Source organism: Tinamus guttatus, unplaced genomic scaffold (assembly GCF_059628265.1).
Source record: "Tinamus guttatus ecotype Peru unplaced genomic scaffold, ASM5962826v1 Tinamus_guttatus_pri_ptg000125l, whole genome shotgun sequence".
Taxonomy (NCBI): Eukaryota; Metazoa; Chordata; class Aves; order Tinamiformes; family Tinamidae; genus Tinamus; species Tinamus guttatus.
This window is the reverse complement of record NW_028288659.1, coordinates 2,050,816-2,071,819: the sequence shown is the minus strand read 5'-3', so window position 1 is coordinate 2,071,819 and position 21,004 is coordinate 2,050,816. Positions and strand designations below refer to the sequence as shown.

General features: G+C 39.8%; 1 protein-coding gene across 5 annotated transcripts in view; it reads right to left on the bottom strand.

Annotated features, from left to right (window-relative positions):
• WNK1 (WNK lysine deficient protein kinase 1) overlaps positions 1-21,004 on the bottom strand; it is a 104,243-nt gene that overhangs the window by 36,265 nt on the left and 46,974 nt on the right. For 3 of the 5 annotated variants that reach the window (XM_088521566.1, XM_088521567.1, XM_088521564.1), the window contains exons 5-8: positions 7,858-7,946; positions 6,024-6,243; positions 5,515-5,851; positions 4,596-4,783 (exon numbers count right to left, since the gene is read on the bottom strand). In XM_088521566.1, coding sequence (XP_088377692.1) covers positions 4,596-4,783; positions 5,515-5,851; positions 6,024-6,243; positions 7,858-7,946 — 834 coding nt within the window. Of the gene's footprint in view, positions 1-1,371; positions 1,630-4,595; positions 4,784-5,514; positions 5,852-6,023; positions 6,244-7,857; positions 7,947-21,004 lie in introns of all 5 variants that reach the window. The other 2 variants (XM_088521562.1, XM_088521563.1) reach the window with 1 other exon arrangement.

The following is a 21,004-nucleotide window of genomic DNA, read 5'->3' as shown; positions in this document are numbered from 1 at the left end:
AACACAGAGCCCCTATTTTACATTTACAAGACAAGAATGGCATGAATTCTTAAAATTATCTAATGTAAAAAACACAGTATTGTTGTCCTGCCAGGAGCCTGTTTACCATATAACACCCAGAGAGCTAATGAGAGACCCTTTAAGAAAAGACTGAAGAATTTCAACCTAAAAAAACAACCAAGCAACAAAAACACCCCAAAGATCATCACTTTTGATCATTTTTGGAAAATTTTGACCATTGTTTTTCACACAACTTTTTTTTTTTTTTTAAAAGCATTCACTGAAACAATACACTGTTCTTTTTCTTTTGCCTTGATGGTAAAACATTCACAGAATTATTAATAAAAGAATCCTTAAAGCAGTTCCACTCCATCTGATGTACTATGTTGTATGAGGTTCATCTTTAAGAGTTGTACGAAACTTTCGCATGAAGAATACTATGGAAATTCTGTAGTTGTTCCTTTTTTTTCTTTAAAAAAAAAAAAAAACACCTCTGCCTACAGTATGCTGAGGTGTACTACAGTAGGCTGAGAGACAATATATTATGGACTCCAAAAGCAAAGACTGTAGGAGTTTGCAAAAAGTGTACTGTCAAGACCGGTGCTATTTATAACTTTTTTCAAGTTGCTGTTTCCATTAGGTTGTCCTGTTTCTCTCCCACCCGCTTCCAGAAAAGCAGCAGCAAATTTCCATATTGAACAATACTAATAATATGATCCTATTGAATGAAGAGATTTTCCTACGGTCTGTGAATTTCAAATACAGAGAAAATTTACCTCAAAGCTTATTTTATTATATAAATTGAAGGACAAAACCAATTACTGAAAAGGATCACCTTTTGCCCTTCTTTTATCATCCTGCACCTGACCTGCAAGCAGTTGCCCCAGAAATAATAGAAAAACATGACATTATGGCTTCCTCCCCTGAAGAAGTTAAAGCAGTATTTCCTATTAAAACTTACAGAAAACCCCAAATAAGTTTTCAAATTACAATTTTTTAGTACCACAATCACAGCTGGCCAAAGCTTTTAGGGTAACCAGCTGCAGGAGCTAAGCTTTAAAAGCTGGTGTTTAACATTCCCAAGTAACAATCAATTCTTGTACATAAGTTGAAAATAAAGAAACGCTGAGAACTAGTCTTCCCTTTATCTTCTGCAGTACTGTTGACCAATTTATACTAGCCTAAAATTCTAAATCAAACATTTCCAAAGAGCAGATGACCACTTCTCACAAAAGATCAAGGTTCTAGCAGCTTAGTTATACAGGACAAAGAATCAACTTTTCATTTTGCCATTTTAAAAATGCCCAAAGCCAAGGATGTATTTAATGATAACTTATCTTACTGTGCCAGGAGGCAAATGGCAACACATACAGGACTGACAGAGAGGGAGGGCAGGCTGGAGCGTCGGTGCTTGCGTGGAGAGGCAGAGTGCATGGGCAGGACACTTTCCAGGGCTTTAGAAAGCTTTTCTGCAAAGGTTTCTTCAGGGACAGTCCGAAGGTAGAAAGGAGAGAGAGGTGCAGACAGCGCTGGTGGTGGGGTGGAAGGAGCACTGAGAGGGATGCAGGACATAGAGGGAAGAGCAGGAAGGTGGGGGACACAAACTGACATGCTACGACCACGTTGAGGCTAAGGAGGAAAACAAAAGTTAAGAATTGAACATTTCAAAAAAAATGAAAAACAAAACCAGCAAAACTGTAATGATAGAAAAGAAATGCAGACACACAATGATAGGCCCAGTACTAACTACTATGTGTGCAAGAAGATATGAAAATGCTGAATGGATGCCAACAAACACAGGGAACGAGACATATGCACCCTGGAGGACTCAAATTTGTCTTAGATTACTGAGCACTGAGGAAGGTTTCATAGGGCCCTTACAGGAATTATACTGAAGGCACAAAAGACAGGAGAGACTATCTGCTCTGGTGCCACTGATGTGACATTTGCAGCACTGGGTAGTTTGACAAATGAAAAAACCCCCAACACTTACTGAGCAAGCTTTCCAGCCTCCCTGCTTGCTTAGATCAGTGTGTGTTTATACATATTGCCTCACTGGTCTCTCTGTTGGCCCCTTCCTGGGTTGGCCCCTTCCTTGTCATCTACAACATCACCATAAAAATTTGCACTTTACAGATCATGCAACATGAGCTGCAGAAAAACATTGTTTCATTATTTGGAAAATGCTGTAAAATCAGTCTTTTGGAAAAGTATTTTCCAGATGCTGAGCCAATAAAAGCACCAAGATTCTGTAATCCTGCCACAACACAGAACACAGCAGGTTCAAATCCAACCATCTGGAAGAATCTGAATTGCCTTTAAAATGAAAGTGAATGGAAAGATGAAGTTTTAGAGAGGTATAAGCTTCCTGCAGATATTTTCTGCACAATTTCTTTACAAAATTGAAATCCAATACAAACCTGCAGGAAAAATAATTCAGAAGTCCAGTAGAAATTTGTGATTTTTAAGACTTCTGATAAATCTTGCAAAGCTACTCAAAATCTTGAGAGAGGGGGACAAAAGGGACTTCAAATGATTACATACTTTATCTTTCATCTTAACCCTGTCCCAAGGCAAGCCTAGTTACACATGGCATTCTTGACTAGTTTGCCTAGCCTCTTCAGAGACATCTCCAGAAATGGAGAATGCAGTGCTTAACTATGCTTGTTGCTTACAAAAAAACCTATCCTGAGCAGTATTTTCTGCTGCAATTCAGGCCCATTATTTCCTATCTTCTTTGACAAGGATGTGGGGATCAGATTACTTTCTTTTCCAGCAGCCTTTACATACTTAAAGCTTTCTCTCTCCTTCAACAGACTTCATTCTTTCAGTCTTCCCAAGTAAACCATATTTTCTAGATTTCTGTGACTTTTATCACTCTCCTCCGAATTCTCCTCCAATTCACTCTGATCTTTCCTCAAGCAGGGTGCCCAGAATAGACTTACCAATGGCCAGGAAGAGTAGAAGAATTACTTCACAAAGCATGTTTGCCTTTTTCACAATAGCATGATGTTTTTGACCATGTCCAGCTTGTGGTCCAGTGTAATCCCTGACTTTTTTTGGCAGAATTGCTGCCTAATCAAGTTGTTGTTTATCCTGCACTCGTGTAGCTGATCATTCCTGTTTAAGAGTGAACTTTGCATTTGTTCTTATCGAACTGCATTCTACTTCTTTTTAAGGCCATTTCTCCAGGTGTCAAAAACATTCTGACTTGTCATCCTGTCAGTAGTTGCTGGAGTGATCTACTCCATCCTGTCAACCTTCTGGAACCGCTGTAGTCACCACAGAGCACGAGCACATTTTAGTATTGTACTAGGCAGCTTAGCTATGCATCTGTTATGTGCTTGTTCTCCCATCCTCTCTCAAAAGATTAAGGTCTTTCAACCTGGAAGCTGGCCATTCCAAGATAGTGGAATGGCTTCTGGTCCAAGATCCCACACACCAAAACACAGTTTACCCAGAGCCAGAGCTGCTTTATAGGACTTAAAAACTCATCTGATCAAAGAGCAGCAGTATCACAAAGCTTCAGGTTAAATATCTTAGGAAAGGATGGAGAGGCTTTGCTTGTGAGTGCCATCAAAATCTTGTTCTAAAGGGTAATACCACCAATGACTCTTCAATAAACTTTGCAACCACAGGTACAAAAAGGAAGGGAAAAAAAAAAGTGAGGACCCTTAAGTCTTAGAAGTGTTACTTCTCTCATATGGTTTTACTACATTATAGAATAACCTAACTCAGGTTTAGACTTTTTATTCATTAAAAAAAAGAAAGAAAAAAAAAGACAAGGGAACCACTGAAGACAATACAACAGGAGCAGAAGTTCTACTCTAGTGTTGAAGTAGATTTCTGCATACTCTCAAACTGGGTTCTAAAACATACCAAGGAAAAAACATATCAAAAAAAAAAAGAAAAAAAAAAAGAGGGCAACACAAATGAACATAGTAGGAAAGGTATTTTGTGCCCAATGCAGACTTTCCGGGGTAAAGTAATATGCATGGCAACTGATGAGCAAATCAACACAAGCTAAAAATAAAAGTGGGTACAAGGATGTGGGTTTTTTCAGTCTAGAGTTCTCACATGCAGCATTCTATAACAGTTAAAGATCTTACCTGCAGTGTCTGCAATCAAAGCCTCACAGAACATATACAACAGTTTCACACTTATACAGCATCTTAAATTACTCTAATCCCTTCTTCAAATCAACCCAACAACTTGATCCCTGATAGCTTAAAATATACGCACAAAGTAGCTTGTAGCATCTTTCTAATTGAGATTAAACACTCATTTTCATGACACAACTTTATCCTCACAATGTTACATCTGTCACAAGAAACTACTAACCTATTAACCCACCAATTTTGCCTCAATGCATGCTCAAGATCAAATAAAAATGCATGCCTTAAAGGCAAATGGGCCTTGCATGTTTTTACTAGCCTTGGGCCCATTGGAAAAATACCCCATTTACTGCTCCCATGCAGAATTTGTATCGCATGCAAAACAGTGCGGGTTGGCTGTCAGATTTTCCTCTCGCCTTTCAAGAGAAATGCAAAATAAGATACTTCCAAGTGCTTGTGATGCTGTAAATTCTGGCTTACCACTGCAGGTGGCTGATATCCTCCATGCTGTTGTGACTGCACTTGGCCAACTGAAGCTGCGTATCCCGGGACTGCAGCTGTTGAAATCGACTGCTCATGTTGGGAGCCATAGGACACGGTCTGTTGACTGCTCACACACGATTCGGTATAAACAGATGACCCCTGGCCACTGTCAACTGTCCCATCAGCTGCAGATATTCAGGATAAAAATCCACATTTGAAAAACTGAACTCTGAGTTCACGTTTTAAAGATCCTACAATAAACCATATGCTAGATTGTGTTTATGTCGTGCCATGTTGGCATTATCAGCCTTTTATTTCTTGTAGTATTTAGCCTAGTGTGAAAATATAAGAATTTTTTCTTCCTCAGTCTAATAATGCTTTACTAATAGGCCTTCCCTTAATCCACTGAAAATGGGTTATCCTGCTACGTATGGTCAATAAAAGAGGTAATGAAACAGTTTTCCAGAAAACTGAATCATGAGCCAAACTCTTTGCGTCAATCTAATTGCTACCTGAAACAAATTTAACAAGCAAATAAGTGTTTCTGATGGCTCTAACTGCACAGGTGTAAATGAATGTAACTGCCTAGAGGGCTAGAATTTACTGTCCTTAATAGCAGAGTAGCAAAATCTAGGACATTTGTTCACACTTCAGGTGCCCTGGTTAATTCAATGTATTAACTTAAAATGCAGAAAAATAATTTTGTGTTAAGACGCTACACTGTGGATTGTGCCATGATTTGGCTCAGCTAAGGCATCTAATTTTGCCATGTCTTATAGGGTTCTAACGTTCTTCAGGAGTCAGCAACATCTTAAGATATTTATTACTATACCCACCAGGAGTTTAAAGACTCCTTAAGCAGGAAAACACTATGTGCACAAGAAAGATACAAAAATAAACCGCCTGACACACTTACAAAGAACAGATATACTGGGTTGCTGGAACTGCAGCTGTTGGTGTTGATCAGCTTCTGGTTCTTCAGGCTCCACTTGTGTGGAAACTGAAGCTGAAGTAGTGGGGACTGAAGTAGTACCAGTGACAGACTGGGGATGCTTTGAGCCTGCATGGGAAGTGCTTGATGGTTGCTGCTGCTCCAGCTGTTGCTTTTGACTACTTTCTTCCTGCAGCTTCTTCTCCTGTTCTTCTCGCACCAACTGACGCTGCTCTCGCTTTCGCTTAATCAAAGACACCCTGTCCTTGATAGCTTTTGCCATTGTCTTGTGATCCCCCTCGCAGACATAGCCAGATTCCACCTGAAGGAGGATACATTCACAGAATTCACAGTAAAACATGGCCACTGCTGTCATGCTACAATAAAGCTTATCACTATCTTGCACTAACTTCTCATTCTGAGCTTTGGAAGAGCTTTTACATCTAGATGGTATCAGAGAATGACCCTCAATGCTTTGTAAGGCCACCACTTACCATTTCTTGTGCTACATCCTCTGGGACATCTCTCTCCAAGTCAAAAGAAAACTCTATTGCTTCGTTATCTTTATATTTGCCCTTGAGTTTTTTGATGTCTTCAATTCGCAGCCAGAGCTTAATAGCAATTTTTTCTCCATCATCTTCCTCTGCTAGTTCTACCCGTACTCCGGTCTCTTCTTGGAAGAAAGCATGATTCAAAAGATCCTTAATAGCATATCTAGCATATTGGGAAAGAGCGTAGAAAGCACACACAGTTATTAGGTTCTGATAAAATACTGAGGAACATCATGCACTGATAGTACTACAAATTTATTCAGCTATACTTCCTGCTTCTCCCATTACTCATTTTGTAGTCTATAGTTCAAATTTCTGTTTTAAAGTGTGAAATTCAATAGAATGTTACTAGAGATATACAAAAAGTACACAAAATACGCAGAAGTGCCAAGAGATTTTAAGCCAGCTGAACTAACAGGCTCTGTATCAACTAAAATAACCAACAAGAAACTTCGAAGAAACAATTCAGTTTTGCTGAAGATCCAGGACGTAACCTTTCCTCCCCAGGTCAGTACAGTACTCTAAATAGATTAAATTAAATATTTTAAGATAGAATCCAAAAATATCATCTAGTTAATTCAGCACTGGTTAAGCATCAGATCCTTCCCTTTAGATTTTCTATTACTTTTGAATCACTTCATCTTGTTTGGTTTGATGTAATCAGAAGTTTCATCCTGAACTTATGATGCTACATATTTCTTCTGACATTGGGAACTGAGCTTGGCAATAACAGGCTTCAGACAGGTTCAAGTAGCGGAAAAAGGCATATTGAGAATCAGTTTTCATTTCACGAGTCTTTGCCTGTAAGTTCTAATGGTGGCCACAGTTAGGAGTTCTAGGCTTTAACGCAGCTCCGGAAGCACTGTTTTCCATTATGTCCCTACACAGGAAGATCCTCTAGAAATTAAGCTATGAGACCTAACTAGAGGAAAGCCACCACTCTGTACTAAAGAGCTGACAAGGCTTGACTTGCAGTCATATTAGCTCTACAGATTTGTGAGCAGTATATGACAAGCATAAAGGCTACCCAACTAACAAAATTAAAAGACAATCTACACTCAGACATGCACGGTGTAACAGCAGTAGTCTCAACGGCAAGGAGTGATGTGCAGCCATAAAACTAGCCTGTCCATAAACTGACAAAAAATGACTCTAGATACAAAGTCAGACAGGAGGATGGGGGTGCTAGAGAAAGACAGAAGGCTGAAGCACTCCTAAACCAGACCTTCAGGAAACAACAACAGTGGCAAAGCAGGAAAAAAAAAAAAAAAACCTTACAAATGAATCAACAGTTACAATATTACAGAAAATCTGTAAGTTAAGTACTTCAAGCAGAAATCATCCCACAGAAACTGGGAATAAATATGAACAGAAAAAAATCAGAACAGAGAGTCCACAAAGTGATCAGCCATCACATGCCAAGAGAATCAAACAGATGGGGTGAGAAGGGAGGAGCAAGCAGAAGAGAAAGAGGAATCCAACAAACAATCCAAAAACTTGGAAAGATTGCCATCACTGTTTTACTGACTAGCTCACAGTTGTGGTAAGAATGGTGTATTTCCTGAACAAACTGATAAGGATGGTTGCTATAATATTAGCACTTTTCCTGCCAGCGTTTGCAAAAAACCCTCTAACACGAGTATCAAGCAAGAACTTACCAAAGAACCAAACTTGTAGAATTAGTGACAACTTAACTTTTGTCAAAACAAAATCATATGTCAACATACCAAGTTAATCATAACAGTTACAAAATTGGTAGATACTGAGAAGAACTCACCTTTCGCCTTTGTTTTGCCGAATGCATCCCTCGATAATCTCCTTCACTTCAGGGATTGCTACTTTATCAAAGCTGGCTGGCTTGACGCCCTGCAATACACAAGTAACAACAGAAACCCAGGAGGGCCCGCTTGGTTTAAGTTGTGATTGTGCAAAAATTTACCTACAGAACTACTACTTCTCCATAAATCATTGTCCTCAATTCCTTACAAGCACAAACTAAAGAAATGTGACCCCAACCTTACTGCTGAGACATCTGTTCCTAACTTTCACAAAAGTGGACTTTTTTCCCTGTTTCTTAATGACACTTCCATGACAAAAAGCTGTGGCAATCGGGTACTGAGTCCTGCCAAGACTACCTTTAAATTCCTCTGGAAGGAGTGTTGGTTAGAGAACACAGTTCAGACTGAGAAAGGAAGGAAGTATTTCCTATGTAGTAGTAATGCACAATAGGCACATAATTAATCTAACAGTTTTTAAAGGATTCTGTTGCTTCCTCTAATGTTTCCAGCATACTATTATATGAAGTAATTTGGACAAAGATTCATTTTACAGGAAGTGAAATTAGCCAGAAGATAGCATCTAACTGGATTATTAAAAAAAAAAAAAAATCCAACAATCCCAAACCCACCACACACACTTTTTTATATCTTCACCCTTGCCAGAAGACCAACTAAATGCAAACCACACTGTGATTGCTGCTCTGAGTTCAAAAAAAAGTGAACTTTGTAACATGGTCCTTTTCAAAAGCCCTTCAACAACACAACGTAATCCCTTCTCCAACGCATGATAAAGCCATTAGGGGCAGAGGAAACAAAACCTTATTATAAACCCTTCTTACAGCAGTATCAGCTGCTCATACCAGCCAACTAAACAGACCATAAGCACTGGCCAGTTGGAAATTCTACAAAACCAGGCAGGCAGAGAGCCCAAACCACCATGATTTCCTCATAACCAGAGCCTCCATACCAGGGCAGTTGTGCACATTGGCTCTTGATTTCACTTGACTCAGCCTCTACAAACTTTTAAAAGAGCAGACTGAGCATGGCTGGAGCCACCATGTTTAAATAACCTTATCTAGAGAGCCCTGGTTTTCAGACCAAACAGGTCATTAGTATCACTTGAATCCAGTAACTCAAAGCCTGTAGTACTAGTGTAGAGTGCTCATTATTGCATATACTTGATACATATGATCCTGTGTCACTGGTGAATCACAATTAAACAAGAACAAAACAAACAAAAAAAAATCACAGAATCTTAGATACAGAAGCATAGAAGAAGTGCAGCAGTAGCACAAGCAATATGATTTGTGCCTTGATCACAGAGTACAGCTTTCACTGTACAAGCCGGTATCATTCCCATCAAGCAGGGACATCAAGACATGATCTTTCATACACAGAATCACTGAATGGTTGAGGCTGGAAGGGACCTCTGGAGATCTAGTCCAACCCCCTGCACAAGGAGGGTCACCTACAGCATGTTGCCCAGGATTGTGTCCAGGTGGCTTTTGAGTATCTCCAAGGAAGGAGTCTCTATAACCCCTCTGGGCAACCTGTGCCAGTGCTCTGTCACCCTCAAAGCAAAGATGCTTTGCCTCCTAGAGGTAGTCCTGAAATGGAAAAGGCTGAGAGCCTCCAAACTAGACCCTGTGCAGCTACAGACATTTATTTAACTGTGATAGTGAGCTCCACCTACATTCAGATACTATTTTTCTCTTGGTCAGACGGCTTCACGCTTTCACTGCCAAGGATGCTCTGTACCCCACTCTGCCAGGGGCTGCAGGACTTCAAGAGGTGCCAAAACACGACAGGGTGAGCACAAGAGTTCAGTCTTTCAGTGAACAACAGTACTGCTTGTGGTTATGCTTTACAAACGTGCTGTGTGCGCACCTGGAACTAAAAGGAAAGGCAGCAGAGGACAGGAAGTGAAGTACATAGGTCTCATTTGCTAATGAAACACGGCCTTTCAGTGAATATTACCTTAATGCTTTTAAAAGCGTCAGTGAACAGAAGACTTTTGGAGATCAATGCCTCAGCTGATAAGACACCAGACCAAAGTTTGTGTGAGTGAGCTTAAATACCCTAACCAGGTCATGTCATAAATCTCCAGCTTTCCAGCAAGACATCAAAAAGCCCTACACTCTATTACAAGACATGGTTTATATAAGTGGTTTTAACATTTACTGCTTGAATTGCTGTTGCGTTTGTCTCTGCTTACATAGCAGAGGTTAGTCACAGTGATGGTCATAATAAAAGGTGACCAAACTTAAAATGAGCCCAGAATTGCGGGCTCATATATGCACAGACGGATCTTTCTATATGTGTCTATACTCCCCCTCAGGAGAGGGAACACTCTCTATATAGTAAAAATAGATTTTTTAGCTATTATATTATTTGTAATACCTCAATTTGCCAGACAAGTCTTAAGTTTAACACAGCTAAGGCTCCTAAATAACTAGAGCCCCAGACGCAGCAACAGCAAATGTGTTTGTTTACATTGGGACAGTAAAGGCAGACATGAACTCTCTGATACAATCTTATTTCAGAAAAAATAGAAAAGCTAAGATAAGCATTAAAACAACTGCTACAGAAAAATACTAACACAAGGAAACCAGAACACAAGCTTTCTGCAGAAAGAAGAGAGCATGAGATTAAAAACATCAAGAAGTCTGAAAAGGAGACACTAAGAAGAGATTTTAGAATCAATGAGCTAGGCTGCTAGTTTATGAATCCCCTAGCCTTAATAAAATCATACATCTGAGCAGAAACCTTTAGGCGCTGCCACAAGGGCTCTATCCTGTAGCAAGCTGTTTTGTGAACTCCAAAACAGGAGTTCAATTAAAAAAAAAAAAAAAAATCCATTATCCTAGCTGTTCCTCGGAAGGAAAAAAAAAATCCTCACAAAGAAGATCCTCACACTAGGGCCTAAAACCAATATGGGATGAGCTACAAACAGCTATATCCATTTCTCAGGTGGTTCCACAGCCCAGAGGAAGGGCTGTCTGAGCCTTGTCTACAGCACAGGCCCAAGATCCCCTACGTTGAAGGTCAGACCACTTAAGCATTGCCAATTTTAAAGAATAAGTAAATAAAATGCATTTTTTTCCCCATCTTCAAGTGCTAGCGATAGTGTCAGACTATTTTATATACCCCATGGCAGAGATAAGACTATTTTACACACAAAAAAATTCATCCAGGTATCAATGATAGCACTCAAGAAATCAATGAACCCTTTTTGACCCAGAACTGACTATACAGCTTAATCTTGCCATCACAGAGAAACCCAAGGAGGCCCTGTGATCCACATGACCTTGTCATGTCCTTAAGGGCTCTTAAGAGCTGTGCAGCCAAACACACTTTCACTGGTTTCTAAATCCAAAGACCCTCAAGGACATACCAGACTACTCTATTTCCTGCTTCAAACACTTTGAACACAGTTACTGCAAAATAGTCACGTTCCTGTATGCCTGTCCCCATTTTCCCTTTGCATCCCAAAACCACTTGGAAGAACCACAGGACAACTCCAGTCTTTGGATTGATTGGTCCCATTCCCCAGTGGCAGTTCAAAGAGAACTGAAAACTTTAATCATGCTAGCATTTCTTCTGAATTTACCAGAGCAGGGAAAAAAAGGAAGAGCTCAAGAGCTCTTGCACAGAAAAAAAAATAAAGTGCAAGAAAGTCATAGCACAGATGCACAAGAAAACCAGATTTTTCTGAAAATATGGACAGCAAAAACTGAGGCTGCTGCTGAAAGCAACTGACTTCTGTCGTCCACCTCCCGTTCCCATGCTCCTGCAATTTTCTCCCTTTTGCCAGCACAAAGCATTTATACAGCTGCAAAATGAACCACATTTTGCTCCTTATCAAGCTGAAAAGAAAACCAGCACACAAAGGCCGCAGCAGCTTGCAGTGGGATGGAGTTCTCCCTTGCGGTTCACTGCAAAGCTGCGCTGGTTCTCGGGCTTACGCAAGGACAGCGCGAGCCCAAGAGCGGAGCAGGGCAGAACTGCCGCTTCTGACCACAGTGCTGCCGTAAAAATAACAACTCCTGAACATTTGCACGTTGTGAGGACAGCCGGAACTTTAGAATAGGGTTTTATACGTGGATACCAGAAAGTGCAACAACCCCGAAGAAAACTAATACTGATCTTGCAGTCCTCCTAAGCATAAGCGTATATTTTGTATGACAAATCTTACATGTGATTTTATCAACAACAGATTATCATTTTATCATATTGTAATAAATTGAAAAAAACTTGTCCCAAAATTTAACATAATTTCTGAACAGTTGTATGATCAATTCAAAACATATGTAGGTACTCTTGAAAATACTAGTGAGTATTTCCCGAAAGTAAAGGCTCCCAAGGACACCTCTGAACAACTTTTATGTAAAAACACATATTTTGCATTAGCTAGATCATCAGGATCAGTGCTGTATCATCTCATCCCAATGCAAAAGATATTACAGATATTATTTGCTTTACAAGAGAATTACATCAGCGTTGACTGACCTTGGCACCACAGCAAGCTAGAGTAAAAGACACAGAAAGCGGCACATGCCCTTCCTTAGCAGTGCTACACTAAAAGAAAAGTGAGACGAAGACCAACATCACGGATAGGGAATAGCAGGAACAGTAATTGCTGCAGCCTGGCTGTTCAGAATTTCAATGTATGTTTTTAGAGAACTTACTGAAAAAGTATAGCCACGTTTGCAAGCTGAACAGACAGTTTATGCAAAGTCTGACCATTTGAGCAGTCTTGTGTGTCAGGAATTCTGACTCACCTCCCAAAGCCCTTACACACTTATACTGTACCGTGAAATTCATACATACCTCTTTAGCACAATCCTTGTGCGTGCAGCAACAACAGTGGGAATTAACAATCACAAAGACGGGACAAATCTCTCTTTTTGTGAAATCCATCAGGAAGAGAGACACATGCACCTCAACCACCTGGGCGCTCGTTTCCAAAGGGAGGCCGCTACCCGGCTGCCCTAACGCACAGCCGAAGGGAAGCAGACATCAAGGCTAGAGGGGAGCATGGTTTGCTCTTCGAGACCCCCTGTACTTCTCCAAGCCCAGTACATGAGGCTGCAGAGAGTCAAGTTTAATATCCACTTTGACCACTCGCAGGCTCTGAAGAGTGAGAACGGAAGCAAGTAAGAGGAAAGGCCGGTCCTTTCTGCCTGCCCAGCTACCTGTGCGGAGGAGGAGGAGGCAGCGAGGACGAGGATGAGGACTTTACTTCCTGCATGTCCCCGCCTCCCCGCGCGCCAGGTCTCCTCCCCAGGTTTCTGCCTGTTTTAAGGCTGTGCGTAAGAACATCACCCAGCTATACTCGTGCCCTGTGCCCTGGTAAAGGGCAGTGGTAAAGGGAGGGCAATGGGGTAACAGAGCTGTTCGGAACAGGATTTGCTGGCAATAATTTTATACTTAGGGAGATGGGGAAAAGAAATAGGGGAAAGGCTGCAGGTTTTTCTCCTCTTCACCCCACGGAGCTCCCTAAATACCCCTATGACTGGCTAACTTCTCCTCCTGCCTAGCAGGTTGCAGATGGGCACTTTCCACTTAGGCAGCTCTAGGATAACACAGCATATCGCACCCGCCTCCCTCCTGACTACCACGCTCTGCTCCCACTGGCACTGTCGTCTGCTGCTCTCTTGCTGCGCGCTCAGTGTAAGGGGTGTTGAGGTGATTTTCAAGGTGTTGGACAAAGGTTGGAAGGAGCATCATTGCCTATTTTCCACCACTTGTGCACCTGCAGAGCTGTATTTTTTAATGCCTCTTGCTCTACTCAAGCCTCATACCCCCTTTCCTGCTATTTAGTTTCAAACAGACGTTATAAAACTTGCTCACTAATAAAACAAATTGTCTACAGATTCAGGGCTTTTGTTTCTTTTTGTTTTAAAGGACACAGGAAATCCACGAGCATCATTTAAGACGCGAAGTGTGCAAACAAATTCTGGCTAACTAGTGAGGATAAACTCTGACAAAATGTTAAGTACATTTTTAAATTTTTGAGATCAGTTTTTACTCTCACATAACATACTGCTTAGCTCCTCAAGTATCCCACAACTACACCGATGTTAGTAGACCATGCAATACCAGTGCTACAAACCAGCACTTTTTGATACTTGAAACTGCAAGCTAGAATGTTTTACCTGCACATCGACTACCTTTTGATTATCATTTTACTCTTAACAGTGCTTACTGCTATCTTGAATAAAGAACGCTGGAATTTTGCTTGTCATTGCTTTGCATTTTCTTGGGTTGCTGCTGTTACTGTTGTGCTCAGACCAAACTGACACTGTGGTCAGAACAAACCCAAATCTGCTTTGCAGGAACAGATTCTAATGTTTCACTCCACATATTTGGAGCTACATTTTTCTGGGGGATATTGCACAAGTTGCACAGGAGGTTTCAAGAGTTTCAGCTTTTAAACGCCCCTACCTAACCACATTCACTCTCTTTTCCAAAGCGCTTTAGCTATGGAGCTGGAAAGGAATCCTACCGTAACTGATTAATCTTCTCAAACAAAATGTTCAGCCTTTGCAGTACAGAGGCTAATAGAATCAGCTGCAAAGTCAAATCGCAAAAACAAAGTAATTAAAATCTCCATACTTTCATTTTGCTAAGTTGTTACCAACTAGTTTGAACTAGACCCAGGCCGCCACAAACCATTAATTCCAGGAATTTAGAGAGAACATAAAATTCCAGTGGAAAACAAGCTGGTGAACCTACCTTCTTCCCCATAGTCCCAAAAAAGCCCCCAGGCAACACTATATATATAGCTTTTAAATTGGTTTACCCCATGATCCTCTAAATACAACCACCTGCTATTAGTTGCTTCTCCTGGCCCTCAAAACCTTTAACCATTTAAAAGGTTTAACCACTTCCTCCCTTCTCCAGCTTTCATGCTTTGCCCTATTCTACGTCTTCTTTAGAAACAACACTTCCAATTTAGTTCCTTCCCTAATTTCAGCATACATCTATAGTCAAAACACCCGGACTGTATCTTAATTCTCATCCCAGTCCAATTCAATACTTGTATTCTTTTCTCTTTTGAGAAAATAAGACTTCAGCTTAGCATTTATTCAATTAAAAGAGAGATAAGCTGTCCACAAAAGATAGATTTTATTGCTCATGTTAAAAATCAAGATATGCTAGTTGAGACTGTGGTAATGAAATTAAAAAGAGAGCTGAATACATATAACAGAAATAAAAATAACAGTATTTCAGCAGCAATTAACTCTGGATAATTAAGAACTCTCTCTACAACGAAATCAGTTAACCCTGCAAAGTGCTGCACAAGATCAATATTCTACTAGAGCAAGCAGCATTACTGCAACACAGGTAATAGGGCCACTTGAAAGCTTCCAAAGTGCTGGATTTAGCTCATGAGGCACTATGTAGACTACTGTGTGAGCGAGGACAGACCTAGTTTTCTTCTCCTCTGATCAAAAACAAACATTGATTGCACATTTTTGAACCATATTTAAGATAATTCTTGACTGACTAGTCTACCATTATCCAGACCAAAACACCTCCCTCAGCCATTTGAGGGAGCTCTTCTGTGTCACTGAAATAGCTTGGCCAGCCCATCTTCAGGCAGGACAAGCTGGAGACACAAAGTTCATCCTTTTCAGTAAGGCCTGAGCAATTCAAGTGCAATAAATGTTATGTTTTCCCAAACCAGCAGCCTTAAAGGCCTGCAGCAGATACCTGTGCATGCCCCAGCTTTGCAAAAGCAATGCAAAGGCAGCTGTGGAAGGCAGGGATCACACAGGCCTGCCTGTTGCAACCGGACTGAGCTGACACTGTTTTCCTGCTCCGCTTACCACTACCTCTCAAACCATTTTAAGGTGTTAATAAACATAAAAAGGCAAGTGATACACTGAGTAGCAAGAACAAACAAACCAAAAACTTCCAACTATGCAGCATGATGAGAGTTATATGCACAAGGTATAGATATAATACGATCAACAGATGCATATCTACTTATTCCTGAAGTTTAAATTTTTGAGAGTGCTTGAAATGACATATTTGTCCATCTGTATGAGCTTATCTTTGGTATAAAGAAGAAAAAAGGCTCCTCTCAGTTGACCAGCCATCGCAGATCATCTCCAAGCCCAGAAGCTGAGGAACACTACCTGCTTTTCCAACAGCTTTGCTAGGGACTCAATACTATACATTTACCTATTAAAGTCAAAACATTTACAGTGTAAAAAGTTCTACAGCTTCATGGAATTGAAAATCCATCCTATCAGCAAAGCTAATTGAGGACAGACGCATTGGGCTAAGGCTCCCTTGTTTGGGCTACACTGTTTCTACACTGTTAAACTTAACAAGAATAGCTATTAATTCTTTCTAGACCCTGCTGGCTGTGACACTTTCCAGCACACATAAGTAAAAGGTTATAACAACAAAGCAAGTAAAACCACCACCGTATTTGTGATAGCACTGAACTGTAAATTACATCGTGTACTACCGCTGCATACACACCATGCCTCACAACCATCCCGTGAGCAATTAGCTAGCACAGTTCACAGGCATTTTAAGTTTTCACTTTAGAAACATTTGCATTTAGAAACCTCTGCATTTCAGAACAGCCCGGTAATGCAAGCAGCAATCAATTACAAAGGTCAAAATCAGGAGTCCTTATGACTCTCTGAAGAGATGGTTTTGGTTGAAAAAGTAGATGAACTAATTCACAGGACGGCCTGTAACTGCAATGCCCTTCTCTGGTGGGTAGCACAAGTTAGATAAGCTTTGGAAGAGCAAATTCTGTACCTGAAAGGCCACAATGTAACAGCTTTCTAGCAATTGCAGGGTTGCTGCACTTAGTGCTTGCAAAGTGCCCTGTTTAGAAATCGGCAGCATAAGAATACAGGGTCTGACACAATGGTAAAGACTGATCAGACAAGTGGCCTGAACACGAGCTTTTCAGTTTTCACTCTTTCGGGAGTAAAGACAGGATTGGTATAATCTTCATGCACAGTTTTTACCTTTGCATTTAGTTGTTTTGCCTTTGCTTTTTGAACAAGAATATGCAGTAATCTGAAATTTATATAAATCTTGAACTAGCTGAATGAAGCTTCTCTTTAGTCAGCACTTCAACTTGGAAATTACTTACACAAAAAAGAGGAAAAATACAAAGGAAACAGATGCCTACACATACGCTTTAGCATTATAAATTTGGATGTGTGATGGTGAAACAATAATGAAGAAAAAAATAACTGTTTTTTTTCAGTCTGGAAAATACTTTCTTCAGATTTTTTTTTTTAAATTGTATTCTCTGCTTTAACAGCTAGCAGTCTGGCAGAAAAACAGCACTTAGTACCCATCTTAAAAATACAGAAATATTAAATCTAAAGTCACAGATTAGGTCCAGCTGGACCTAGAGCTGTATTTTAAAAAAAAAATACACACAGTAATCCAACACCAAATCCTTCAGAGTTCAAGCACACTACTTGGACTACCCCTTATAAGATACTTTCTAACAGCACCAGGATAATTTTGCAAATTTTGGAAATAACGCAAGATTCAGAAATTGCACCAGGAACACTCCCCAAAACTTACTTTCTCCTTTGTTTTGTGACTTGTTCTAATTCCTTCTTGTGAAAGATGGTTATTAAAGTACCAAATATTCAAAAAGGTCCTAACAAAAGTATCCCTGCTACACAGGAACTTAGTGGTGAAGAACGACAAAGTAGAAACCCCTCTGAAGAAAATTTACCTAAAAAGAAAATCATGAGTCCAGAGCCTTCTTTAGGAACAAACATTCTGCATGATAAGCAGAGTTTATTCTGCACATTTTCTAGTCTGCTTCTTCTCTCCACTTTTAGGAATTAATTGTTTCTGCAAAATCACATTAAACTTCAGGAGCTTCCCATCTTTAATACGGGCACAACCAGCACACGTCAAAAGACATACCTATCCATAAGTCTGTGCCTGTTTCAGGAACAAGGCTGCGAGTAACCTGGGGATAATACAGAGAGCTTCCTAAAAATCTGGTGGAGTTCTGGCCTATGAATCACACAGGGAGTAAAAAATAAGCTATTTTGAGACTAACACCGCTCTGAGCTTCCATAAAACTAAAACTTTCCTGGACTCATCCCACCTTTATCATTGTAGAACTATAGCAGAACAATTGGTAGGATAAGAAATACCAGCCCATCCGCTACCATTGGTATTTTTGAATAATGGTACTACAACAAATAACACTGAAATATCACAGTAATGATTAGCGTGCCATTTCAGTGATTCATTAATGCTTAGGATAACAGTGCATAGCCAGGGATTTTAAAACACCGACTACCTCCCTGTTCCCCAGAGAAGAGTCAGCTTCCTGTCTTTTGTTAGATTAATTTCACCCCCCGGATTTTGTTAGCTTAATATAACCTCTTAAGAGCTAAACAGATGTCAGGACAGGGCAAAACAAAGACATCTCATAGCATCATAGTTTCAGGAGGCTTCACCCTTAAGAGATATCGATTTTTTTTTTAAAGAAGCCTAGGTAAGTTATCACAATACTGAGTTTAAAAAAAAACAAACAAAAGAACACCAGAGTTAGGAAAACCACATCACAAGCACATTTTAGAATTTCACACTGAAAAGATACATTAAAGAATTAGATCTTGATTTCATGCAATTCAGTTGAAGCTCACAGTCCCGTCTTCCCCCCCTTAACTCATAATCATTTTAAAATCATATTAGATGTGATTTAAATCTAATAATATAAATTCTTATCTAGTTAAAAATTGTAAAGACATGCATTCCAGGCTCAGGGGTGAGCCATCTGAATAGGAAAAATCCTCTTTTGCTTTCAACTAAGGTTGTTTTATAGCAGCAATACTGAAGAAACAACTGTTGAAATCTGAAATATTTCGTGTGTGATAGTATGAACACTAAGATCAATTTGTAGAAGTGATCTATGTCTAGAAAGAGCTCCTTTGAGACAGAATTCATTTTTCCTCCCACCTTCAGGTTTAATTGCCCATAGCTCTGTAAAGACTCCACTGTGTTGCAACTCACAGCTCTAACTGAGCCTTCATGTTCCTTACCTAATTATTTTCATTAAAACAAAGGCAAACTTGCCCCCCCTCAAAAAAAGCATCATTTTTTCCATCTTTCCTTCTTAAGGCTTGTGCATCTGAATTGATGAGTCACTGGCTGAACTTCCACACAGGAAGGCTCCTCGCTGCTTTATGTGTTTCTTAAAAGCCTTATTAAAGTGGCTGAAAATGACACTGGTTTAAAAACAGAAATCCCCCAAACACACAAAACACAACAAAGAGAGGTGGACACAGAGGCCAGCGCACAGGAATTCTTTAGGCTACTCAGAGCAATGCTGAGGAACTGGATCTGGTGGGCAATTTTCTTCCTTTTTTTATAGTGAAGCACCACAACATTCTGTTTTTTAATTAACACAATTAAAAGCTTCCCATTGACCTGTCTCCTGTATTTGGTTGAAAGTGCACAATTTTTCATCACCTGCTTTAATAACTTGCACTTTTCGAAGATTCTCCCCCTACTTTTCCCACTGATTTTTTTCCATTTTTTTTCCACTAGAAAACTTGCTAGGAAGAGTATGTTCTAGGTCTATCTGAACCAAATGGAGTTACTGGAGGTAAAGATTTGTAAATGCTTAGCAAGTCACAGGCTGATTACGGAAACCAAGGGAGGAATTTGCATTAAAGAGCAAGCAACTTGTAGCTTAATTTTAAAAAGATGCTTCATAGCAAAACTGCAGGGAAAAGGAGAGTATGAACTTTTGATGTCTTTAATTACTCCTCTTCAAGAGATAACAAAAACGCTTAAACAGTGACTGAAAAGCTAAGAGCTCTTCCACAGATGGTTTCATTTTAGATATGCTGGTATTCATGAACATCCATTACACACTATAGGTAAGATTAATCAAAAGTCCAAAGATGAGGCATCAACATCACGAGGCAGCACATCTGTGCTTCCCAGGACCCCTCAGCACAAAACTGGGGACAGACAGACTGAATTGCCCACCTTCCCCTGGTGAAAGTAAAGGAAATTTAGATGACTAGGTTAGACAATTTATAATGCCCAACTTTTATGTTTGTACAGAGATTAATTTCATCTCAATTGACCAAACTGCAAAGCTCGGTAACCGACTGGTTTCCAACCAAGAGGATGACCTTGATCTAACCAGCGAGCTTCAGTTCCCACAAGCCAAGGAAATTACAGATTTTAAAACCAGTTAGACACTGCCTGGTCAGGTTACTCATTATGTACCTTGCTCCCCCAGGGCTTTTTTTAAGCTCTGTAGAACAGAAAAGTGGTGCCCATTTTGTGGAACACTTCAGTATAGAAGAACTTGTTTTAAGTCAAAAATGCAAAATGTTTTTTTTTTCTTCTCAGGCTAAGGCCAGCCAGAAGGTAGACTTTCATTTACAAGTAGGAGACTGGATTTCTGGCAAAAGCAAGGACAAAATTGGACTTTGACAAAGCATGGAAAAATAAAGGTATGTATTTATATATATATATATATTTTCATTCTTTATATATATTCATATGCAGAGTGTATATATATACACACATGTATATGTAAGTCTACGAAGAAAATTAAAAGGAATGTTTCTACAATGTGGGCAGAAAGTTTTCTATTCATACTCTGTTTAGATGAGCAGTATATTTCAAACTGAGGACAGTTCTTACTAGCTTTTACGGAATGAGTATGTTTGGATTTTTGTTTCAGTGACAAATATGATTTAAATCTGCCTAATAAACTTTGTTAATCATGTTTAGACTAGTGGCAGAAGAATAAACCACCTGGAAAATGTAAGACTTACCATCCAAATATTGGAAATTGGGAAAACTGTACCTCTGTGTTGAGAAAAGCTCAAAAGAAATACGGTATAGAGGTAAATGAAGTCTACACTGCATCTGAAAGTGGTAGCCATAACAGAAGCAAAAAATACCAACTTAGCCTTTAGAGCAACAACAGGGTTACACAGGTCTCAAGGTCTCAGAAAATGCAACTGAAGTTACTGCAGTTGTGCCTCCAATGTACTGCTTCTCAAACAGGCTAACTTAAGAAATTAGAGATATTCATTCTACAACTATATCTCTACTTTATTCTATATACAGTCCAAATGGTTCTTGTGAAAAATTAACATA